The sequence below is a fragment of the Mastigoproctus giganteus genome, chromosome 1 (assembly GCF_048544385.1).
Source record: "Mastigoproctus giganteus isolate SK-2022 chromosome 1, ASM4854438v1, whole genome shotgun sequence".
Taxonomy (NCBI): domain Eukaryota; kingdom Metazoa; phylum Arthropoda; class Arachnida; order Uropygi; family Thelyphonidae; genus Mastigoproctus; species Mastigoproctus giganteus.
In genome coordinates, this window is record NC_143575.1 from 80,110,958 (window position 1) to 80,135,978 (window position 25,021).

The window sequence follows — 25,021 nt, forward strand, 5'->3', positions numbered from 1 at the left end:
GCTCAGACTATGCACATGAGGAAGCATAAATTGAAAACTGACAAAGGATGGTTGCAGAATAGATATGTGAAAGTTTGCTCTGTTGTTGTTGTGGAAGTGGATAGCTTAAGTAAATTTAAGGAAGAACTAGATAAACTATTGGAGGGGATGATAAAATTAAATGGAGAAGGTTTTTTTTTCTTGGCTGATGCAGTATAACCTTGCCTTCTTGCATTGTTTACTACTAATACCAAGAAATATCATTAGAATATTCAAAGTTAAAAATCTTTTACAAACCTTCCTCTAATTATGCAACAAAATAAATTTTTTAATTTTTAATGAACAAATTAGACAGTGCATTTTTCAGGCACATTCATTTTTTTCTTAACTGAAATTTTGCATTTTTGTGATTAACAGAAGTAAAAATAACTAATTAACTATTTATCAATTACTAATTAATTAAGAATAAATAAAAGTAATTCTTTTCACTTTACTGCATGTTTCTCTCAGCATAATACTCATTCATCTTTTTTGTAATGTACTCACTTCCTTCTGGATTTCAATAAAAATTAAAATGCCACTTCTGTTTTGCAGATTTTGCAGATTGTGAATTAGCAAAATAAGTAAATCATAATAATTCATGATATATAAATTTAGCGTACTAATAATAATAATACAAACTGGAATTTTAAAAAACAATACTACTACTATACAACAATATATAGGGTGTGACCTATATCAATTTGCCAAGAAAAGACGCAATTCGCTGAGAAGTAAGTTGCTTATCTAAAAACGGATGAAATTTAAAGTGCTTGAACAATTACTTTAAATATCACCTTGTAAATATAATATTAATAAAGTAATATGGGAATGAAACTGATTTCAAGATTTAAATTTTAGCAAACTGACAAATGGCCAAGCTTGTATAGTATTTTTTATGGGTGGGGGCAAAGAGCTCATATTTATACTTACCATTTGGATGGAACATCTTTGAAACAAATCTTACTGTTGGTGGCTTATTTGGATATTCTTCTGTAAATTCCAGTGTTAGTTTAAAAGTTCCATCTTCAAAAGGTGTATCATGAGGTCTACAAATACACATCCAAAGGTGTATTTCAAATTTCATATTCACTATATTTTATAAAATTAACTTTAAGTAACAAAAATAAGATCACACATATTAACCTCCCGTTATAAAAATCCTGATTATAGCACTATCCTATCAAGTTCCATTTTTTAACTTCTGTAGAACCCCACTTAAAATGCTTTCCACTTATCACTTTTTTTTTAAAGGTCCCAAGAAGAAATAAATCTGGATATAACCCTCTTTCCTCTTAACTTTTGTTTTTGGGGAAGGGTTGACAAAAACTAAATTCTAAGAATCATTTATGATGTAGTTTGTTTACTTCATAGAAATTGTTTCTGGTGCACATGATGTTTGTTTATTTATATCAAAGCCGTGAAGGTAGAAAGGCTGCTTTTTACAACTTAGCATCTAACCATTTATTGTTGTTGTATGCTCTCCTCAATTTCTTTTTTTTTTTTTATATTGAACACTTTGTCCACTTTTCTTGCTGTATAGTAATCAGTTTCTTTTGTGTGTTGAAAATTGTACTAATAAATTTCATTAATGACAGTATTATGCTAATACAACTTTATCATGTTGATAATACTCAAGATATGTTTAGTTTAATTTAATAAAATCTTTTTAGTAACGAATGGGCCTGGAGTACTGGGTCCATAGTTTATAATATACACGTAAGTTAGTTATAATCCAGTTTAATACAAATATATACTAACAAAATCAGTAGCTTTCGAGACGCGTGTCTCTTTGTCAACTGACAAATTAAATACAAAAATACAACGAGCTGAGTGAGGCACGTTAATCATGCGTCACTGTTGTTGCACGGACGTGTCTCAAAAGCTACTGATTTTGTTAGTATATATTTGTATTAAACTGGATTATAACTAACTTACGTGTATATTATAAAATCTTTTTATTTTATTCATTCTTGTTAACAGCATGCAAAAAATATCAAAGGTTCCAAAAAGCAAGCATAGTACAGGGTGGGGCAGGGAAACGGGCAATTTTAAAAACCAGTGTGGGGGAGAGAATTGCATCATCCAACACACTCTTGTCCACATCATGCTATTTAGTAACCATCGACCAGTGGAGTGGTGTCCAACGTGCTTTTGCCGTAACGGCATTTTACAAAACCAATGATAGTTATGAGGCTGCTCGACATTTATTCTGCATTCACTTTAAGCATTAGTGTCAAGATTTGGTACTGTCTGTTCATGCCATTAAAGCAGTAGTTCCCAAAGTGGGTGGTACCACCTCTGGGGAGGTTTATCTAGAGGGGTAGCAAAGAAGAAAGGGGTGGCATTTGAGGCCAGACCTCCCCGAGTGTGTTGGTCACTTATTTACTATTGTTCAGGTTAGTGCATAGCACAAATATTTGTTAAGTAATTACACAGGATGTCACACGAATGGTGTGCAGAACTGACAAGATTCCATTCTCAAATTCTAAGTGAAAATCACGCACACCCTCATCTGAGTACAGCATTTTCAGGAACTTCGTCCTGACATAGCAGACGAGAATTCAACATTTTTTCTCACTCACTTCGTGTTAAACTGAAAAAGTGGCCAACACCGGCAAGTATATTTTTTAATGCCTCACAACCAAAAACTGATGGTTTGCATGCATCATACAATATTTCATTGTTGATTGTCAAGTCTGGAAAGCCACATACAATTGGTGAAGAACTTACCAGCAGTGAGTTTCTGAGTACTGTTTTACATAAGTCACCACATAAAGTAATTAAGAGTATTCCTCTAAGCAACAATTCAGTTTAAAGATGTAGAGATGAAATGGCTGAGAATGTGAAAGATATATTGTGCAGCACACTAAGGACTACAGAATTTGCATTATTATTATTATTACAGCTAGATTGGTCAACTTTGCCAGGTAATGAATCTTTGCTTCTAGTATATGTGCATTTTATAAAAGATGAAAGTTTAGTTCAAGAGTTATTGTATGAAAGGCAGTTAGAAACAGATACTAAATGTGAGCCAATATTTTGTGTTGTTCAGCAGTTCTTTAAAGACAAGAAAATTCCACTTGCTAACATATTTGCTGTTGCGACGGATGGAGCTCCATCAATGACTGGACGTTACCGTGCTTGTGTTGCATACTTGAAAAAAATTATACCATTCATCGCCAACATCTGGTTGCAAAAAACCTCAGTGATCACCTTCACAAGTCATTACTGGTGTTAATAAAATCATAGCCCATGCACTCAACAATAGACTATTCCAGGAGCTTTTTTTGAGAATGGTGAAGATTTTCAATGTTTGTTGCTTCATACTGAAGTCCATTGGCTATCAAAAGGCAACTGGATAAGATGCTTTTATAACCTTTTTGACTCTGTTGTGGAGTTTTTTGAAGAGAAAGATGGATGCTTTTCTCAGTGATAAACTTAAAGGTATTAGGCATGATATTGCATATTTGTCCAAACTATTTGCAAAGTTCAATGAAATGAATTTACAGTTGCAAGGAAATTATATCAACTTATTACTTAATTTGGCCTTAAGGCCAAATCTGCAGTATCCACTTTTATTTCAAAGTTAGTTTTATTCAAGCGCAGTATAGGTCATCACAAGCTATATCAATTTCCCTCTCTGTCTGAGCTAGTGAAGATTGGTGGGATACAGGATGATGATCTGCGAGTCTTTTGTGAACATTTGGATACGCTGCATAAAGATATGTCTGAACGATTTAAGGATTTTCTTTCGATAGAAATTCCAGATTGGGTTATGAATCCATTTTTAGATATTGAGGAAGTTGGGGTATTAGACTTAGAGGAAGAATTAATCGAGTTACAAAATGATATTGAGCTGAAACCAAAGTTTAAGAAATCTTAGCAAAAGTTTTGGTTAGAGAAGAAAATTTCTGATCACTATCCTGCACTATGGACAGTGGTTAAAAATTTACTTATTGCATTCCGAACTTCATATTTAGTAGAACATGGTTTTAGTGTGGTCATCCAACTTACCTCCAAGCAAAGAAATCAACTCCAGATACTGAATGATAATCTGGTGATTTAAGACTCCTTCTAAGCAAGTTTAAACCAGACAGTGAGAAACTGGTATTATGTCATCAAGCCCATTCCTCGCATTAAAAATTTACGAGGGGGGGCATAGGACTGGGGGAAGGGAATAATGGAACCAAGGGGGTGGTGACTCGAAAAAGTTTAAAAACTACTGCATCAAAGCATGGGCATGTAATTATGAAGAAACTGGTTCTCATTCAAAAAAGAAGCCTCTAGGTGAAATAAGAAGTGCCTGTATATCAGAAAAAATCACAGCTGTTAGGGACCACTTGCATACTGAGTTCAAAGCGTTCTGCACATCAGTATGTACTGTTGTTGAACTTATCCAATTGGAGTATGATGAATATTGCACCAGGACTTAAAATTTCCATCCTTACAAAGTACAGATACTGCAAAAATTAAAGCTTCATGATCTCCTTACCCATAAAAATTTGTCAAGAAATGCTAACTCGAATTTATTGTGGAGTGTGAAATAAAGGATTTCATTCCTACAAGAATAATTTCATTGATACAATCTAAGCAAACATCAACATAGGAAGATTTAAAACTAATCCACCCAAGGAAAAGAAAAATATAAGTCTAGCAGATCATCCCATTTTGCATTCTTGTAATGCCAAACAACCCAAAGCAGAGAATGGTTTCAAGAGAAAGGCTCCATCAGAGAAGAGACAATCACCAAGTTGGGAATTGAAGTGCTTTGAGCATTACATAAACCGTGTGCTTTGAAGGGCTGTTTGGGAGAAAAATATCATAGGTGCTGGGCATGTGATTCTGGTAGGTAAATGAGCAATCTGTGTGAGGTCACCTCAAATGTCCAGATAGCTTCACAAAAGTGAAGCTATCTGGACTTGTGAACATTAAAATTTCCAAGGAAAAGTACCTCACAATTAGGAAAGTTGGACTGTAGAAAGTACATTTTCTGAGGAAGGAAGTCGACGTATTCCCACGTATTACTAATGTTAGGAAAACGATAAAGGCAACGGATGAAATTGAATGAATGCAGAGATTTTAAGCCAGAGAAGATCAAGAAGAGATTAGTATTAGTAATGGCCACATGATGCAAGGAAGCCTATGGCTTATGCTACACCAGCCAAAAAATAAAAATATAAATAATAATAATAAAATAACAAAAAATACATAAAATAAATAATAAGAATAAAAACAAATTAATAATAATAAGAAAATTTTAAAAATAACAATAATAAAAATTAATAAGAGAAAAGGAAATGGACAACCTATGTATTTCCCTCCACCTTTAGGCAATTATCCAGCTGACCTTTGAATTTCCCCAGACTGTCAGCCTCTACCACCCATGTAGGTAACTTATTCCAGTAATTTATAACTCGCTGGCCAAAATAAAACTTCCTGCAATCCAGTCTAAATAACTCCCCCGTAACTTGAAATCATGGTCCCTAGTTCTAGAAACATTTATAACCGTGAAAATTTCATCCTTATTCATTTTACTTATGCCTCTCAGAGCCTTAAACACATCAATCAAGTCTCCTCTAAGGTGCCTAGTTTCCAAGCTCTGCAACCCATATATTCGAAGTCTTTACTCATATGGAGATGCCATTTTGCCGATCTCACCAGGCAAGTTATCCGTCTTTGGACCTTTCAAGAAGAACAATGTCTTTCTTTAGGTGCGTCTTTGGACCTTTCAAGAAGAACACTTTCTTTCTTTAGGTGCGGTCTCTATATTTGAACACAGCACAAGTGTGGTCTAACAACAGCCTTTCCAAAGAGATTCCAAATTACTAAGTTTTTGACAAGGAATATCAGATGGACAAATGCTCAAGTACCACCTCTGAAGTGAAAAGAACTGTACAGCAAATAATTAGGCTAACTGACGTGAGCAGCGGTTGAGGCAACTGATAATTGATTCTGTCAGAAAAAGTAAGTGGGACTTGGCAGGCTTTAAGTGGAAATGGACATAACTCAGATTGAAACTGAGACCACTTACACTGGTGAAATGAATGAGGAAATGTTTGAGGCATTTAGATCTTTTTGCAGAAGAGCTAATTCTATTAGTTTGTCTATTCATGATGCATTCAGTATATAAAGTAAAAGTAGAGGGAGGGACATGTATGAAGTAATGAAATTTTTGGATATGGCATACACACAGCAAGAATATACCCAGCTCCTTGACATAAATATACCCATAAATAGACATAGCCTCAACAATGTCCTCTGCATATACACTACTCGGACTCCCTCCAGTCAATATCTCTGCATATACACTACTCAGACTCCCTCCAGTCACTATTTGCATTTACACTACTCGGACTCTCTCCAGTCACTATCTGGCAGGGTAGAGACAGTGAGATCATAAACTGAATCTGTTGGTAACTCTAGGAGGGATCTGGATCCCTCCTAGAGTTACCAACACACAGGGGGGATCTGAATCCCTCCTAGAGTTACCAACAGATTTAGTTTGGTGGACTATATAGCAACCAGTCTGGGAACATTGTTTTAGAGCTGCATCCTTGGGATGTAAGAAAGATTGAATCTTGCCATTGATGCCCATCATAACCTCAAAAGACATCAAGCATATGGCATGATGGAAGAAATGGGGGTTGCTCAAGCTTTGCTCTGAAGACTAAAGATGGATTTCACCACACCAAGCCTCCAATAAGCAAAGTGGTGGTACTTCACCAGTGACAGAGAGGTGCAGTATTCCATTGTGTGGTGCGACCCCTGTATATGTTGGTTCACATCTGGGTGTTCTTCTCCAGTATACCAGATGCAGTGTTTCAGAACTTGCACATGGGGTGGGGGGGGGTTATGGACAGAGCTGCTAACAGTCCCCACTGTCTTGAAGTTATAAGCAGAGGATTTTGGTGTTGCAGAACAGCCAGATTTCAACAAAATTTGGTCGGTTTGACTCATAAGTACCACCTAAATATCAGTTTAATCAGTGTTTTAGACTCTCACTAGTCATACGAAAGAATATCCAACAAGCCTGAAGGCTATATCAAGAAGTTTTATTTTCCTTTCACAAGTCAGTTTTGTGAGCAAAATGAAATCCCTCTATATGAAAGTGTATATAATATCGGTGTAGATACACCATAGCTAACCCATAAAATTAAAGTACGTACGTAGTGTAAAAGCATCGTTTTTACACGATAGGCCAACAAGCCTTGAAACGATGCTGTCTGGGTGGTGGTGCCCACTGAGAATAAGTAACAGTAGTTTTCTCTACCAGAGAAGCGTTACTTATTCAAAGTAGTGCAATACCTGGTATCTCATTGTGAAGGTAGCCACAATATGAGATGAAATTAAGACGATGCTTTTACACTACATACGTAGTTTAATTTTATGGGTTAACTATGGTGTATCTATACCAATATTATAAAGTTAATTTAAACCCATATGGAATTATGCCTTGTGCATTTAGTCTTTAAATATGAAAGATTAGAAAAGACAGTCAGAGAACACCAGGAAAATTTAGTAATTTTAAACAATATTTTATAAGAGTAGATGTTGAATAACAGAACCTTTAAATTTTAAAACCTTAAGATGAGAGCACAATTCAGAAAACAGGAATATCTAACAGTGCAAAGAAAACTGTTCAACGCTATATAGACAGCATATTAAAGTTCAAGCAAGGCACAGGAGTGGGACTAGATGATACTGTGGTATTTTGGCAATGAGTGAAATGTAAATATCTTCAGTCAAGCAATGAGACCCTCCATGAACTTCCAATTGTATCAACATGCTCACATAAGCCCCAAGCATGTTGATACAGTTACACTTGATCAAAATAAAAACAAAACTTAAGAGATAATATATGTTCAAAATGTGATCTGATAATAGCAATTAATAACCTAAAAACCAATTTGAATTTTAATATCATTAATGCTAAATGTTCATGTCATTAAACTATGATATTTATTTTAGTAACAAAAATCTCTTTATATAGTGTCACAATGAAGGATTTGTTGTTGTTGTTATTTGGTTTTTAGGAGCATTAGCAACTAAGGCCATATTGCTCCGGGATATGCGGTGGTCATTCCTTGACCTTTCCGCATCCTCCGTATTTGGTGGTGATGGGCTCGAACCCCGGTCTAATCAAGAAGCGTGTGCTACACACTGCTGCTCCTTCCCACCTGGCTACGGAGGCGCCACAATGAAGGAAACTGCACTCAAAATTCATAATACAATCTTGGAAAACAGCTAGGTTTTCCAAGAATGGCAAGTAACTCTTAAAGACCATATGTCAAAAGCAGTTAAATTAATTTTATAATATATCACTGGAGTTTGTCTTCTCTCTACTTTGCTTACATTATCATGTAAAGTTGGTCAACCATGTTTACAAAAACTTGAATCTTCTGCTGTCATATTTCCTAACAGAGAGTGGACTGACTTGTTCATTTTGCCTCAATTAGAGTAGCCATTTTTATTAATTTATGTTGCATTCCACTGAATGAGTGTCATATTAGTTATAACCTGGATATCATCATTCTTCTCTTTTTTTGGTGATTCCTTTCTACTTCTCTCTCTCTCTCAGAGTAACCTGGGAATTTTTTTTGGCTGGTGCAGCATAAGCCTCAGGCTTCCTTGCACCATATGGCTAATAATAATAATAATATGACATGATTTTAGTATTTTAGCCATATGGTACAAGCATACCAAAGGCCCTGCTGCATCAGCCGAAAAAAAATTATTAATTAATAAAAAAAACAAATAAATAATAAAAATAATAAGAGTTGAAATAAATTTTATACTTGCAATGGGGATTGTTGTACTGATGACATTTTATAAAAAAAAAAAAAAAAAAAAAAAAAATATCCATATGCTGCTAAAATATAAATATCCCGATAAGCACAATTTAAAATTCCATAAAAACAATAGCCACTATAAACATGTACTCAGTGATCAATGAATTTTGATCACTTGATCCATAATGGACATAGCTCTCAGTATAAAAAGCTGAACAGCTTTGTACAAAGATTCCTAAAATACTTCTGAGAAAGTACTGAAATTTTGAAATGGATCAGAGCTCCTGTTCCAAATTTATAGCAATATTTCTATAATTGAACTTAGAACTATCCCAGGGGCCAACGTAATACAGTATATGACAAAATGTTTTTGCAATCAACATTTTTCTTGCCAATTATTGTGAAAACATACTTTCATTTATGCCGATTTTTGAAGGGGGGGAGGAAGGAATGAGGGCTGTGAAATCATAATGACCTGAAATTTTCACAAGGACAGAATATAGGTTGAAAATTTGGTCTCAATCTGACTTTTCATTCTAAAATAATATGCAAAATATACTTTTTTATATGAATAGATTTCTGTAATCAGGGGAAGGGGAGGTTATGATTGATTTTAAAAGCTTTCCAGGGACCACTGAAAAATGCACTAAAAATGTGATACTGACTGAACTCTTTCTTATTAAGTAATGTTTAAATATCTAATAACATACTTCAATTGCAAATGTATTACATTTCAAGCATATTCTATTTTTTTCTTGAAACTAATTAAATTTTGTTCCCTTTTCCATGATTAACTTAAGAGAAAGAAATACAGTTACCTTCTCATCAATTAATTACTAATATTATAACTTCATAGAACACTTAATAAAACTCTAGTTTTATAGAAAAATGTTTTGTTTAATTTAGAAATAGCAGCTTTTGGAACAAAAAAATTGCTGCCAAGTTCTGCACTGTTTCCTGTAGCAAGGTATTACACTCTTATTTACAATTTTATTACTGCTGATAAAGCCCCACATTAAAGTGTCAAAGCATTGAATTGAAGAAGTGACTAGAATCAACATGTATCAAAACTTTGTGGAGACATTTTTAAATACATTTTGTATTGGGATTGTCTGAATACAGAACTTCTTTAAGAAGCAAAAAAGAACTTCTGCATGTAAATCTTCATCTGTAAATCTAACATCCATTTCTTAACTGAGCTTTTTTTTCCCATTCTTTTTTCTTATTCATAGAACCAATTTAAACACTGTTGGAGCCCAAGTTAAACACAATTTTGTGTCCCTAAATTGCTTGAACAGAAGTAAATTGCAATAAGTGAACTTTACCCTTTCCCACTGCAACTAGAGTTTAGGACTACAACCCCAGGTTTATCCCCCCCCTCCCCTAAATGTGTCCTGCTTATTCATCTCTTTTTGAAGAATATCTAAAAAGATCCTCATATAGAAAAAAAAAAAAGAATAATTTTTAATTATCTTTTTAAAACAGCATCTATTTCTTCATATCCATGTACCAACTAATATAAAATGCATTTAGATACCTGTGAGTGCTCACTAGAATAACTGTCTTCCAAGTGAGACTAGCAGCAAGCTTGAATGACTTGTTCTCAACTAAATCTACATAAACAAAGCTTAACTTTTGTAATTAGTGAAGTAGTTAGTAATTGTACAGTATCTTTCCTTTTCTTTAGTTTCTAGTTTAGTTTGTGATACCTCATGGGCTTTTTTATTTCATTGGCTTTCATAACTCTTTCAGTCATAACTGGCTCCATCAAAATTTTTCTGCAATTACTTTCCTTAAGCAGCTGTTTAACCTCATCTATAAATATATCCAATACTCATGCTTGAACTTCTACACCTTTATTTGCATCTTTCAACTGAATTTCAAGAGCAACATTTTGTTCTTGTTTTTGCCATCTTCTTTTGCATTTTCCATTTGAGTCACTTTTGTTTCCTCCAATTCCTTTGCTTTCTGGGCTACTTTTTTCTTAAACTGAGAATTACAAATACAAAGGATATAATAACTACATAAAAAAGGATATGCATACAAAGGATATAACAGTGACCTTTCAAAGATAGTTGTTATATCCTTTCTTTGCTAATCTTGGCAATTAACAGATACAAGTTCTAGTATTGCTATCTATTAGTCTTGCATTTAACTTCCATTTAAAGTTTATTTTATCATCAGTTGCAACTCTGTTAGAACAAGAAGACCATTCTATGTCTGTACTACCATGGGAGAGTGCAAGACCTAGCTTTCAAAATTGTAGCTACTGTTGGATATTTCTGACCTCCAAATGAGGATTATTTATTTAGGAAGAAAGAAAGCCTAATGCTAAACATGTCTTTTATTCCCGACTTCATTCTCTAATTGGAGAAGTTTCCTCTCATCCAATACCAAATTGATTTTAATGTCCACTGATAAAGTAGCAGCTAATTATCTCTCTTAAACCTTTCAGCACATTGCACACAGACAAAATGTAGATTATGGATAATCCCTATAATCTTGTAAACTTAATAAATCACCCAATGACCTCAGCAAAAGCATCTGTTTCAAGACATGACAGGCATGTAAAGTGAAATGAATCCATGTGTAAAAAAATCAGACATTTTTCTGATTTCACCAAAACACATTTATTTACCATTTTAACCATATTTTTGGGAAAGTTAAGGGTCCTATCCCTATGGATATCACTTTGAATTTCTGGTATGTTTTGTTCCTTTCTTTTTTTCCAGTTTTATTTTAAATATGGTAATTTATTTGTTTTATCATCATGATCTATGCATCATCTCCGATAAGACTTAGGTACTTTCAGTTAGCTTCTTTCAACATATTAAATTGTGCATCTCACAAGAATGAGTTTACTCAGGTATCTATGGTTTAAAGTTCTGTTACCATGCTTTGGAGGAATCAGGTAAATGTTTTTCTGATTTTTAACATGTGTTCTTTTTTTTTTTTTTTTTATGAAACCCCCAAACACAAAATGTATCAAAACCTATAGTACTTAGTACCATGCATAGGCTGAAGGATATGGGAAGGGAGTGGTTTCCGGAAGCTTTGCTCTGGTGACTAAACATGGGTTTCGCTGCAATAAGCAAAGTGGTGATACTGCACCAGTTGATGACAATCATCTACCAGGTAGTTAGTATTAATACATATTAGTATTATATTATAGTATTGTATTATTAATGCTATTTTATATTAATAATATATATTAGTATTATTAATTTTATATTGGTACTAGTTAGTATTATTACTAGTAGTATCATGCATGGGTTGCGGGAGAAGGTGGGGGAATGCCGGAAACTTTGCTCTAGAGACTAAACATGGGTCTCAACCACTTTGAGCCTCCAATAAGTAAAGTGGTATATATCGCACCAGTTGATGAGAGTCATCTACCACCTAGATTTGTTTCACTTTAAGTACCTAGAAGGTCTTGGAATGGAAGTGATCATATCTATCATCTTATTTAATATGATTTCTTTGTGCAACGTAATGTCTTTAGAGAACAAACAGTCGAATATTTTCTTTTCAGGTAAAAGCATAATTTCAGTTTATATTTCACTATTAACTTGATGTTCCTTCACAGTAAGTTTCCTATTTCAAAAGCATCAATGTCTAAATTTCTTAAGAATACTTGAATTTCTTCAGACTTGCAAATGATACACAATGGCAGTTTCACTATATTTAGTTTTACTAAATATAGTGAAACTATAAATTTTGGCCCCTCCCACCAGATTGTTGAATGGTCCCCCCCATGTGATCTTTAACAACCATACCAAACAAGCTGGTGGGCCACTTCTTTGGCTTCCCATAGTAGAGAACCTGGTGGTATACAGTAGTTTTACCATTGAAAATGGTCAAACCAACTGCTGCACTTCATAAAGAAAAATATGAATCAGTGATGTCTTCTTTCTGAAACTGTAGCAAACTTGCCAAACATAAAGGCACTAGATTCTACAAATTTTGGTATTAGTGTTAACAAATGATGCAAAGAAGCAACCTTGCATAGCATCAGCAAAAAAAAAAAAAAACTTTCCACATCACCTATCCATATTCTCTAATAATGTCTAATTCTTCCTTAAATTTATTAAAACTATCCACTTCCACAATACCAGGAAAAAATTTGTTCCAACTATCAATTATCCCATGGCTGAAGAAAATTTCCACAGATCTATCCTGCATCCATCCTTTCTCAATTTAAATTTGTGCCCTCTCATCTGTGTTGCCTGAGTAAGAAAGATGACATCAGCATTTAACTTAATCATTCAAAACCTTAAAAACCTCAATCAGATCTTCATGCAAGTGCCTAGTTTCCAGGTACTGCAATTTGCAGATTGTGATTTTAATTGTGCTCTCACTGACTCTTCAGAAGGCACACAATTCCCCCTCTAGCTTACAGTGTATATCAATATCTTTTTCTTGGAATGGGACGTATTTAAAAAGGGTATTCTTTAACAACTTCCCAATGCTTCATATGCTGAACTGCTGATTCAAGAGTCAACCACTAATGCTGACATGCTCCGTGATGTTCTGGTATCCCACTTTCCTCTGAATTTCCTAGAAGACCACCTAATATTACTAAAGTAGATGTGTACTGAATTTATTTAATTTGATGCTTCATTGCACAATTCTTCAAGTGCTTTTGAAATTAATTGTGAATCACATGTACACTGTTCCAATATGAACAAGGCCCTAACATCAAATACTTTTAACTTCTTCATTCCAGAACTTAATATAATTTTCTATTCACATCAGGACCATTACTGGTTGTTGTTGTTATTTGGTTTTTAAGAGCATTAGCAACTAAGGCCATATTTCTCTGGGGATATGCAGTGGTCGTTCCCTGACCTTTCCGCATCCTCCGTATTTGGTGGCTCACGGGCTCGAACCCCAGTCTAATCAAGAAGCATGTGCTACGCACTGCTGCTCCTGCCCACCTGGCTACAGAGGCACCGACCATTACTGGCAAATGTAAAATGTTTAGATAGGAGCAAGTCATCATTACTGATCTAAAATTAAAGAGGCTGTGAAGGCACAATCCCTTTAATTTAAAACCAGTATCTTATAATAGTTTCTTTTACTTACTTTTTTTTTTTTGCACACACTGTTAGCAGTTTCATTATACTGCAAAATGTAGTATAACAATATAACGTTTAATAAAATCTCTTTGTGGGAGTATGGCGACAATGCATCACTAATACAGTAACTAACTTTCATAAGATTAAGTAAAAATCCTTGAGTCTGCTCCTGATGTAGGAAACACTTGCAGTAGATAATAAACACATTCCATTACATGAATCTGAAAAAATGTTTGAAGCCAGAGCTTTCACTCAAATAAGTTCAACCTTGTAAGAGCTGTATCCAAAAAAACTGCATCTAAAAAAAAAAAAAAAAAGAAAGGAGAGAAAAGAAAAGAAACCAACATGCATGAAATAATGGTGTTTAATACATAATTATAATATGTTAATGTATATGAAATATTTAAGATTTAGAACTGTCTTTTTATCATTAGGTTTGGATTTTTTATTTAATTTTAAACATGTATCGCAATTTTTAAGTTTTTGTTAATTTTTACTGTTTTTAAAGATTTGGGTTCAAAAAGAATTCAAATTTGCAAAATGATTCAGCAGAAGACTTAGATCTGCAAAAGGATTTTGCAGTAAAATATAGTTTGAAAAATCCTGTCCTAAAACTCATGGTGATCAAACATTAAAGTAAATGAGATTGTGTAACACAGATTTAAAACAATTCTGTGAAAAAAATTAAAAATTTAAATTTAAATCTGAAACAATTTTTTATTTTTTTTTTTCCTCGCCTTTTTCCCATTGTTATGTGGGGGTCAGCGTTTTTATTGTTTTGGCATGCAATTTTTATGGCCGGATGCCCTTCCTGACGCCAACCCTCACTCTTTATTCGGGCTGGGAATATGCGGTGGTCATTCCCTGACCTGCCGCATCCTCCGTATTTGGTGGGCACGGGCTCGAACCCCGGTCTAATCAAAAAGCGTGTGCTATGCACTACTGCTCCTGCCCACCTGGCTATGGAGGCGCCTAAAATCTAAAACAATTAAGATGAAAAAAAAATGTTTACAATAAAGCTTATGCCTTCAGATTTTCAAGTAAATTTTTAAACTAAGCAATATAAGTGGACAACCAACTGCTTTCAATTATGAAAATGTTTCTGAAAGGTGAAACTCACACAAAGTATTATTACAACCTTTGTCCCCAGCTATGTGCACCAGTGCTATATGCAAAAAGATTTTATTTATGCCAACTGAAACTTTACACTGTGCCTAAAAGGTTTAAAAAACAATGGGAAAAGTTATTACCCCATGCAACTGTGGCCAGGTGAACCATCTTTTTTCTTCTACAAAATTGTTTAATTTTAGAAAATCTGATTACTAAATGTGTTTACTGCAATTTTATGGGAATTTTCTTAGAAGTATATGTTTTAACTTAAAAAAAACACTATATATTTATCTTACCCAAATATCACAGCATTCCAGATCATAATGTTGTTGTCTGTAGGGGCTCCACTTACACCTGCTGGAGGATCTTCTTGTAACCTAAAATTTTAATCAGAAAGATAATGCATATTAAAAACTTTTAATATTTTAATGTAATTGTTAACAACAAAAAGTTATTTGTTTTTAACTGTAATCACTGAGAAGATTTAAATATATTTAACAATGAACTTATATCATATTCACTTAATTTATATGCAGTGAATTTGTAAACTGCACCAAGTCAAAATTAAACAGATGACTTACATCACATTTTTGCACTTTATTTGCTGAAAAATTTTCAAAACAAGAGTTTAAGAAATTAAACTCTGCACTTCCACAGAAACAATTTTGAAGAATTTAAATGAGGGCTAATCAATAAAGAATGATCATAATTTTTTTTTCACAAGATACCTTTATCAATCATCCATATTTTGATGGTAATTTACAAAGTAGACCTCATTTGATGAAATGCACTTACTCTAATGTTTCAGCCATTCTTCAAAAACATTGTGGAAGCCACTGCCTCCAATGTCTTTACACCTTCTGAGGACTGGAAAAGTCTTCCTCACAGCCTTTTTAACTTTGGAAATAAAAATAATAATAATAAAAAAATAAATAATAAATCGCAGGACGCAAGGTCAGGACTGTAGAACAGACAAGACATTTGACATTAACGCTACCCGAATACTCAATGACAATATGAGTTATGTGAGGGCTTGCATTGTCGTGATGCAGCATCCACCCACCTGTGTGCAGTTAGTTAGTTATTTGGTTTTTAGGAGCATTAGCAACTAAGGCCATATTGCTCTGTGAATATGCGGTGGTCATTCCTGACCTTTCCGCATCCTCCGTATTTGGTGGTGACGGGCTTGAACCCCGGTCTAATCAAGAAGCGTGTGCTATGCACTGCTGCTCCTTCCCACCTGGCTACGGAGGCACCTCCTGTGTGCAGTTGTGTCCATTTGCAATGGGTGTGATCCCACAAAGTGTGCAGTACATTTCTGTAGTAAGGTCTCATAATACCCATATGTAAAGTGACCAGACACCCCAGTTTATGAGGGACAGTCCCGGATTTCAGTCATTTGCCCCACATTGCAAACTGTTCTGGAAAATGTCCCAGAATGGACATGTAGTCTCCATACTTAATAGCAAACATAATGCAAATCATTTGCATTGTTTGTCAGGAACCCACAGTTTATTTACTTTCGGTAGTAAATAAACTGTGTACGTCAACAAAAAGACAACTGACCATAGAAACGCTGAAAGAAATACTACAAGTTAAGTGCAAGTTTGCTAATTCTTGTGAAGAATTTTATGAAGAATTATTAAGAAAAATTCACTCAGCGGAAAAAATATTCTTGAATTTGGAACCAAAGTTTACTCTGTACTTCTAAAATAATAGAAAACAATTATCAGAAAAAAACGGAATACTATAACAATGGTACTATACCATAATACTATAACAATGGTACATAATACTATAACAAAGTTAAGACTTTTAATACATGAACATTATTCATGTAAATGAAAAAAATGTGATATTAAAGGTAAGTTACTATAATCAATAAAAGAATGGTTAATAATACAAAACAGAGTGGTTATTACAGATGGCCACTCTTTTGGGTGGACAAATATTATGAGTGAATCACACTCAGCAGAATGAGTTGTGTTGAATCTCCTATTACTATTCATTGATGACACTGATAAAAATATCGTGAATTCAGAACCGAAGTTTAATCTGTACTTCTAAAATAATAATAAACAAATATCACAACATTAATGGAATTTTTCAAAATTCTGCTTAGTCATTATTATTAAACAAGAATTATACATGCTTTAGTAAAGGGGGGGGGTGAATATAATGTCTAAAAACAAATTCATTGGCCAGTGTACACATTCCATAAAAAATCCTGAACAATTCATAAAGAATGAACTAATAATATAGTAGAAGTAAATTGCAATACCTGAATTATATGTAAAAACTACTGAAAAGAAGAAAAAAAAAAAAGAAAATGCCAAATTGAAAAGTAAAAATGTCAGGATGAATTAATGCCATCATGTTAGATTAAACGTTACATATGCCTGCAAATATAAGCACCCTTTTTCTATATTTATAATTTTAACTATATAGCCTAATATTAGTGCGCCACCATGGCCTAAAAAGGAAACCAAATATCTACCATAACTAGTGAAGTATGTCATACTTAATCTAAAATTAACATAATAACAAATTAAGAGTATCATGATGCCGTTACTGCACAAGGCTTACATTGAAAGGCATGTCAACTTGGGGCTAGAGCCTCTCAATATATGCTATCAGTAACAACATGAGCCATCTGTTTCTGCAAGTTACATGTCCGTCACACCTCATTAATATATACCAAATATAGTATATAAAAAGCTGAAAAGTCAATTTTGAATTATTTAAATTTAAAATTTTTTAAGCTAAGTTAAGATATGATTTAAGACAAATTAAAGTTACCAATAGCTTAATATGCTAAACTTGCCAAATATGACTTACACAATAATTTTTTTTAAAAACGGCTGCCTGACAAAATGTAACTGCTAGCCCTACAGATAGCTTTACTCTTACCATATTTACACGAGTGTTTCTGTTACCGTAGCTAAATGGGTGGGAAAAAGCAAATGGCATAAGCCAAAGAAATAGGCAAACGGAGCAGCACCTCAATTTCCCTCTAATTACTCTAATAGATTTCGAGGCAGAAGAAATTAGATTATATATTCAAATATATAGGTATTCAAAAGTCGTGGACTGATATTAGCATTAGCATTAGTAGAGGCATATGATGCAAGAAGGCAAGCTTATTCAGCATCAGCCAAAAAAAAAAAAAAACAACCACTACTCCCATTTCACCCCTCCATTTGTTCGAAATACCTGTCCAGCTGAGCCTTAAATTTGTTTAGGCTATCAACTTCAACAACAAGCGATGGATGTCTATTCCACAAACCAACTGCCCACTGGCTAAAAGGCAAATTTCCGCACATCTATCCGACATCCGTCCTTCCTCAATTTGAATTTATGCCCTCTTAGGTGATTATTCTGAGCAAGAGGAAGAATCCCATCGGCATTGAGCATGAGATCACCTCGCCAATGCCTAGTCTCCAGGCTCTGTAATTTGCAAAACTTAAGCCTTTCTTCGTAAGAGCAACCCTTTGTTCCATTCACTAATCTTGTTGCCCTTCTCTGTACTCGTTCCAGCAGCTCTACATCCTTCTTGAAATGAGGCCTCCAGACCTGTATACAGTACTCAAGGTGTGGCCTGACCAATGCCTTATACAAGGGAATAATCACATCCCTGTCCCTGCTAGAAAAATTCCTGTATATCATTGACAATACACCATGAGCTACTCTTGCAGCTCGTCTGCACTGCTCAGAGAACTTCATATCTGCCTGCACAATTACCCCCAGGTCCTTTCCATTCTCTACCACTGTCAGCGTAGTACCACAGGGTTGATACGTTGCTCTGGGATTGCTGTTTCCCATATGTAGTACTTTACATTTGTCAATGTTAAACTTCATTTGCCACCTCTCAGCCCATCTGCTCAACCTTTCCAGATCCTGTTGCAGCAGCATAGTATCAGTAGTGTCCTTAACAACCCTGCCAACCTTTGTATCGTCTGCAAACTTGGACATTAAGCCTGATACACCATCATCAATATCATTTATAAATACAGAAAACAACAATGGACCCAACACTGAACCCTGAGGAACTCCACTAATAACATTAGTCCACGTTAAGCAGTGTCCATTGATTACCACTCTCTGTCTTCTGCCACTCAACCATCCCTTTATCCATAGCAGCAATTTGCCTCCAATGCCACACTTCTCCAATTTGTGCAGCAGTCTTCCATGAGCAAAGTATCAAAAGCCTTTCTAAGATCCAAATATATAATATCAAAGTTATTCCCTGCATCCAGTTCTTTTGTGACTACATCATAGTATCCAATCAAATTGGTCAGACAAGACCTGCCCTTAACAAACCCATGCTGTGTCTGAGCTATAATTGAATTCTTGTCCAGATGATCCTGCAGTGCTTCTTTAACCAGTGCCTCCATTAATTTTCCTGGAACTGAAGTTAAACTAACAGGTCTATAATTACTTGTGTCAGCCTTTGATCCTCCTTTGTGAATTGGGGTTACATTTGCACATCTCCAGTCCATGGGTACCTCCTCTGAGTCCAAAGAAGCTCTCATAATTATGGCCTAGGGGTTTGCTTACTTCCTTTGCTGCCTCCTTTAATATAACTGGATAGATCCCATCCACCCCGGGTGCCTTTTTTATGTTTATCCTCAACAATTTCTCCTCCACTTTCCTCTCAGTTATTAGAAAACCATCTAGCTCACTGCCAATGTTTACTTCACCTACGACATTCCCCTTCCTGAATAACTCCTCATGTGTGAATGTAGATGCAAAATACTCGTTTAGATTGTTAGCCACCTGAGCTGGATCCTCAACTGTTGAACCATCAGCATCCAGTGGACCAATCTGATTCATCCCTTTCCTTCTTAAGTTTAAATAGGTAAAGAACTCTTTTCTGTTTTTCTTTGCATCCTTTGCCAAGGATTTCTCATAATCTGCCTTTGCCTGCCTAATCTCCTTTGTGACTTGGTTACAGACCAACTTATATCTATCATAAGCTTCCATGTCACCCATTAATTTGTATGTATCCCATGCATTTTTCTTCTCTGCCATATGTCTCATTAGTTCATCTGACAACCATTTAGGCCTGAACCTTGAACAATATTTCTTGGTTGGTATGTAAAGCCTGGTAGCTTCCAAGATTAGTTCCTTGAATGCTTCCCATTTTAAATTTGCTGTTGGTAACATCATCAGTTGGTCCCACTGTATAGAATTTAAATACTGTCTCAGACCATCATAGTCACCTTTACGAAAGCAAAAACCCTTCCCTTTACCTCTGATGGTAGTTACCTCCTTGAGTAAATCCCACTTCAGCACACTGTGATCACTGCCACCCAGTGGTTCCTTTATCTGCAGATTCCTAATGCATGAAGAATCACTACTGATAATCAGATCAAGAGTATTACTCCCTCTAGTTGCCTCCCGAACATGCTGGTGTAGAAAACAATCATCCAATAAATCCACAAAAGCCTTGCTAGTGTGTGTGAGTGACCAACCCACAAATTCCAGTCAATATCTGGGAAATTAAAATCCCCCATTATAAGACTCTCTGATTTACTGGCCCATTCTATTTCCCTGTACAGTATCTTATTATACTCATCAGAGTCATTAGGCCTATAGCACACTCCTACTCTCAATTTTGATTTACCTATGCTTATGTCACACCAAACTGACTCGACACTGCCCTGTCCATCGATGTCGACTGGCTTCACTTCCTTGGATTTTATGTTTCTTAACTAATAGCATAACCCCTCCTCCCTTCCTATCCTGTCTATCCTTTCTGTAGACGTTGTACTTCCCAAATTCCAGTTCTGCATTCCTTATATCTGTGTGACACCACGTCTCTGATATCCCAACAATATCTGCCTTTGATGTTTTGAGTAATACCTCAAATTCATCAAATTTATTTACTCAACTCCTAGCATTGGTGTACACGCAAGTATACATGCACCTGTTTCTATTCTTAGCTACCCTAACACAACCCATGTGTTTACTTGTACCGCAATGACTTCCAGCAGTCTCTGAAATATCCTGCATCTTGTTTTTCAGGCTTCTGCTCATTCCAATAGAAGTAGTGCAAGAATCTCTTTCACCTCTGCCAGTGGCTACTGTTAATCCATTAGTCTTTGTCTCCCCCCAAGCTAGCAGTTTTCCGACCCACCTAACACTGCCTCGATAGCATCAGCAAATATTCTTGCACCCTTTCTATTTAAGTGTATCCCATCCCTGTAGTAGCAATCTCTCCTGTTAACAAGTACATTCCAGGCTGAAAAAAATTCTACCCCTTGACCCTTGCACAATCTTTCCAGGGCCGAATTGATCAACAAGGCTCTCATCATATACTCCCTCCTATCGTGTCTGGGCAGAATTGCAGACACTTTCAAATTCAACCCTACCTCACGGCTTTTTTTCAACAGTGACCTGTACTTGTTAAGTAATTCCGCTGGTCTCCTACTCTTAATATCATTAGTGCCAACGTGTACAACTATATCACCTTTTGTGCCCTTAAAAGATGACATCTGCTCTACAACGTCATCAACCTTTGCCCCTGGCAGACATACCCATGTCCTGTTCCACCTATCCTTTTTACAAAGCATGTTCCCCGTTTCCCTGACAATTGAGTCACCAACAACTACTAGTTCCTGTTGGACCAGCGCATTCTGCCTTGGGGGCTGCCTCTGTGTTGCAAGATGACCAAGTCCAAGCTCTGGCGTTGATGTGGGCAGCTGAGAGCTTGATGGGCCCCTCAATTTATTTCCTTCGAGGGCATCCACCCTGTCCTTCAAGGTCTCATATAGGCCCATAACAATGCTGAGTTGTCGCCTAATTTCCTTGCACTCCTTGCATCGTGCACACACACAAAGACATCCGCCATGGCAGTATCATGTCCCGTACCCGATTGCTCCGCAAACATCAAGCAAACAGTGCATCTTAAAAGGCTGTGATTCAGAGGGCAACCGCCCCCCCCTCAGTTCTCCCCTGAGTCACAACACTCACATTAGCTTGAGCCTTTTGCTTTGCTGCTCTGGTCAGAGTCATGATTTCGATTTAAATGTCAATAAAATTACAATTTCAGAACAAAATTAAAACCTTAAACTTGTATCTTAACACAGTTATAACGCTATATTTATTTTTCAGTATCGAGTGTTATCTACGAGTTCCCTTTATATAACTTCCGTATCAAGTATGTATTAATTATTTGTTACGTTTGTACTCTAAGTCGTTATATATATAAAGTTAAAAGTACAATTTAATTGACAATGAAGTTTAACAAGATTAATAGATGTACTGATTAATTGACAATATTATATTAGCATTAGCATTAGTAGAGGCATTTGATACTATACTATACAAAGCTAATGCTATCGAATTCCGGATATGCTGTATCGCGTTTCAGTAACGAGTGTTATCTACGAAATCCCTTTATATAACTTCCATATCAAGTTATGTATTAATTATTTATTTTTACTAATTATTTATGTTCCGTAACCTAAGTGGTTATATGTATAGTTAAAAGTACAATTTAATTGCCAATGAAGTTCGACAAGATTAATAGATTTTACTGATTAATTTTCACGTAACAATGGCGGCTGTTTATGAACGGTAAACACGTGGATTTGATACCCTTTCTGATACTAAGTAATACCTACAAAATCTCTATCTAAGTTATTTTAACTTTAAGTACCGTAAATAGGAATATAAAGCTACTCTAGAAATAAGTTAATATGTCAATTTAAACTAATAAAGCAGAAAATAAATCAGAAAAAACTTCTCTGTTCCAAGAGCGGCAGAAAGGCACGTCCGCACAGGAAACCCTGACATATATTCAATCCAGGACTTTTTCAAATGAATTACAAACAGATCCAATATCTAAATTTATTATAAAAATAAACATGTCAAATTTATTAAAGTATGCAATATATTATGACTCAGAAATATATTTTTTGAACTTCATTATCATTAGCCATTTCAATCCACTGCAGGATGAAGGCCTCTCCTGCAACTTTCCAGTTTCTTCTGTTTTGTGCAATGGCCATCCATTTACTACCCACAAACTCATTTCATCTGTCCATCTCCATTGTTGTCTTCCAGGTTTTCTTTTAGCTCTTCTTGGGTACCATTCTGTTATATTCTTAGTCAATCTGTCATCATGTCTTCGAGCTATGTGTCCTGCCCAAGTCCATTTCAGTTCTTTAGTTTTGATAAGAATGTCCTTTATTTGTGTTTGCTGCCTAATCCATGTGTTTTTGCTTCTTATCTAGGTAGTTTCAGCTTTTCTTCCATTCTTTTGGTGAGTGCCCAAGTTTCACTTCCATAAGTCATGGTGGGGAGTATACACTGGTTTATTATTTTATGTTTCAGACAAAGTGGGATATTGCTGCTCAATATGTGACTATATTTCCTGAATGCTATCCATCCGAAATTTATCCTTCTCTTGACTTCCAGTCATTTATCCTTATTGCAGCTAATGACTTGTCCCAGATAAGTATAAGAATCCACCTTTTCAATTACTTCTCCTTCAATGATTACATCCCTTTCTGTGGCCTACTTGTTCATCATTACTTTTGTTTTAGCCATATTCATCTTTAGTGTGAAATCGTTACTAATTCTGCAAAACTGATTAAGATTTTCCGCTAAATCTTTGGGATCGTGACTTATGATCACAATGTCATCTGCAAATTGTAAATGGTTTAGATACTCTCCATTCACATTGACTCCTTTCTGCGACCAGTCTAATCTTCTGAAAGCTTCCTCAAGGGCAGCAGTAAACAACTTCAAAGATAGTCTCTCCTTGTCAAACTGCTTTCTCAATTTAAAATTTGCTACTGTCATTGTCTAGTCCACTGCTTCTCAAACTTTTTTGGATCACCCCCCCCCCGGTTGAATCACCGCCCCCTAAAAAAAGCCCTCGTCAGGGCTTTTTTTTTAGTCCTGTCTGTTTGGCTCCAAAAACGTAAATGCAGCCCTGCATGTATGTGTGTGAATTCTAAAGAAAACTATTCACTGCACTTTATTCCTTCTTCGTAAAAAATTACAACTACATAAATAAAGTCAGTTATAGTCATTAAATTAAGTCATAAAAATTAAAGTTAATTACATAAATAAGTCATGATATTAATGGAAATAGTTAATTATATTTTAATATTTAATGCGATGGATGAGCTTGGTGGAGATTTATTAGCTTAATCGTAAATCGAAAGTTTAACAACATACAGACAATTTCTTTGTTTTGTCAGCAATTGAGATACAGCACTGAAACCGGTTTCGACTAGATATGATGTTGGAAAAGAAATAAGTGATTTTTTTATAATTCCCCACAATGCAGGATAATGGTCAAGGATTTTCTTTTGTAACCAAAATTCCTGATATGAATTTTGAAATTTTGGCTTCAGTTCAACTTCATTTTGTAACTCAATCAATTCTTCTACAAAACGTTCGCCATCGTCATTATTTAAAAAAGGATTTATAACCCAATCTGGAATTTTCAAATTAAGGAGATCTTCGAACCTTTCAGCATATCTCTGTGCAACATTTCTAGATGATTACAAAAAGTTAGTAGAGTTTCATCAGCTATTTTTTCTTTTTTCTCTATTTCCAACAGATTTGGAAATTGATACAATTCACGTCATCCTACGTTGCGCATAAAGAGCTTTAATTTTAAAATAAATGCTGAAATTTGAGTTTTCGCCTTAATAAGAGTTACATCTTGTCCTTGTAAATGTAAGTTCACTGAGTTGAATCTAGTAAATAAATCTGCAAGATAAGCAAATATCAGTTTTCATTTTCTTGAGGTCATTACTAAGGTCATTGTTCCTATCTTCAAAAAACTCGACAACAGTATCAAAGTGTTCATAAAATCTGTTCTTGAGACAGTTGCCTTTTGACAGCCACTGAACCTCGGAGTGAAGTAGCAATCGTTCAAAATCTTCACTGTTTTGATCACAAAGCTTTTGAAATATACGATCATTCAAAGAATGTGCTTTAATTTTGTTTATAGCAGTAATAACAGTTCGTAGAGAATTGTGCGGTTGATCATGTTTTTTC

The 25,021-nt window shown here is 35.1% G+C and overlaps 1 protein-coding gene across 1 annotated transcript in view; it reads right to left on the bottom strand.

Moving 5' to 3' along the window:
• The window catches only part of LOC150090922 (ubiquitin-conjugating enzyme E2 A), a 67,219-nt gene that overhangs the window by 14,365 nt on the left and 27,833 nt on the right, over positions 1 to 25,021 (bottom strand). The window contains exons 2-3 of the mRNA XM_090380681.1: positions 15,295 to 15,375; positions 952 to 1,067 (exon numbers count right to left, since the gene is read on the bottom strand). Of these exons, the coding sequence (XP_090236807.1) occupies positions 952 to 1,067; positions 15,295 to 15,375 (197 nt within the window). The remainder of the gene's footprint in view (positions 1 to 951; positions 1,068 to 15,294; positions 15,376 to 25,021) is intronic.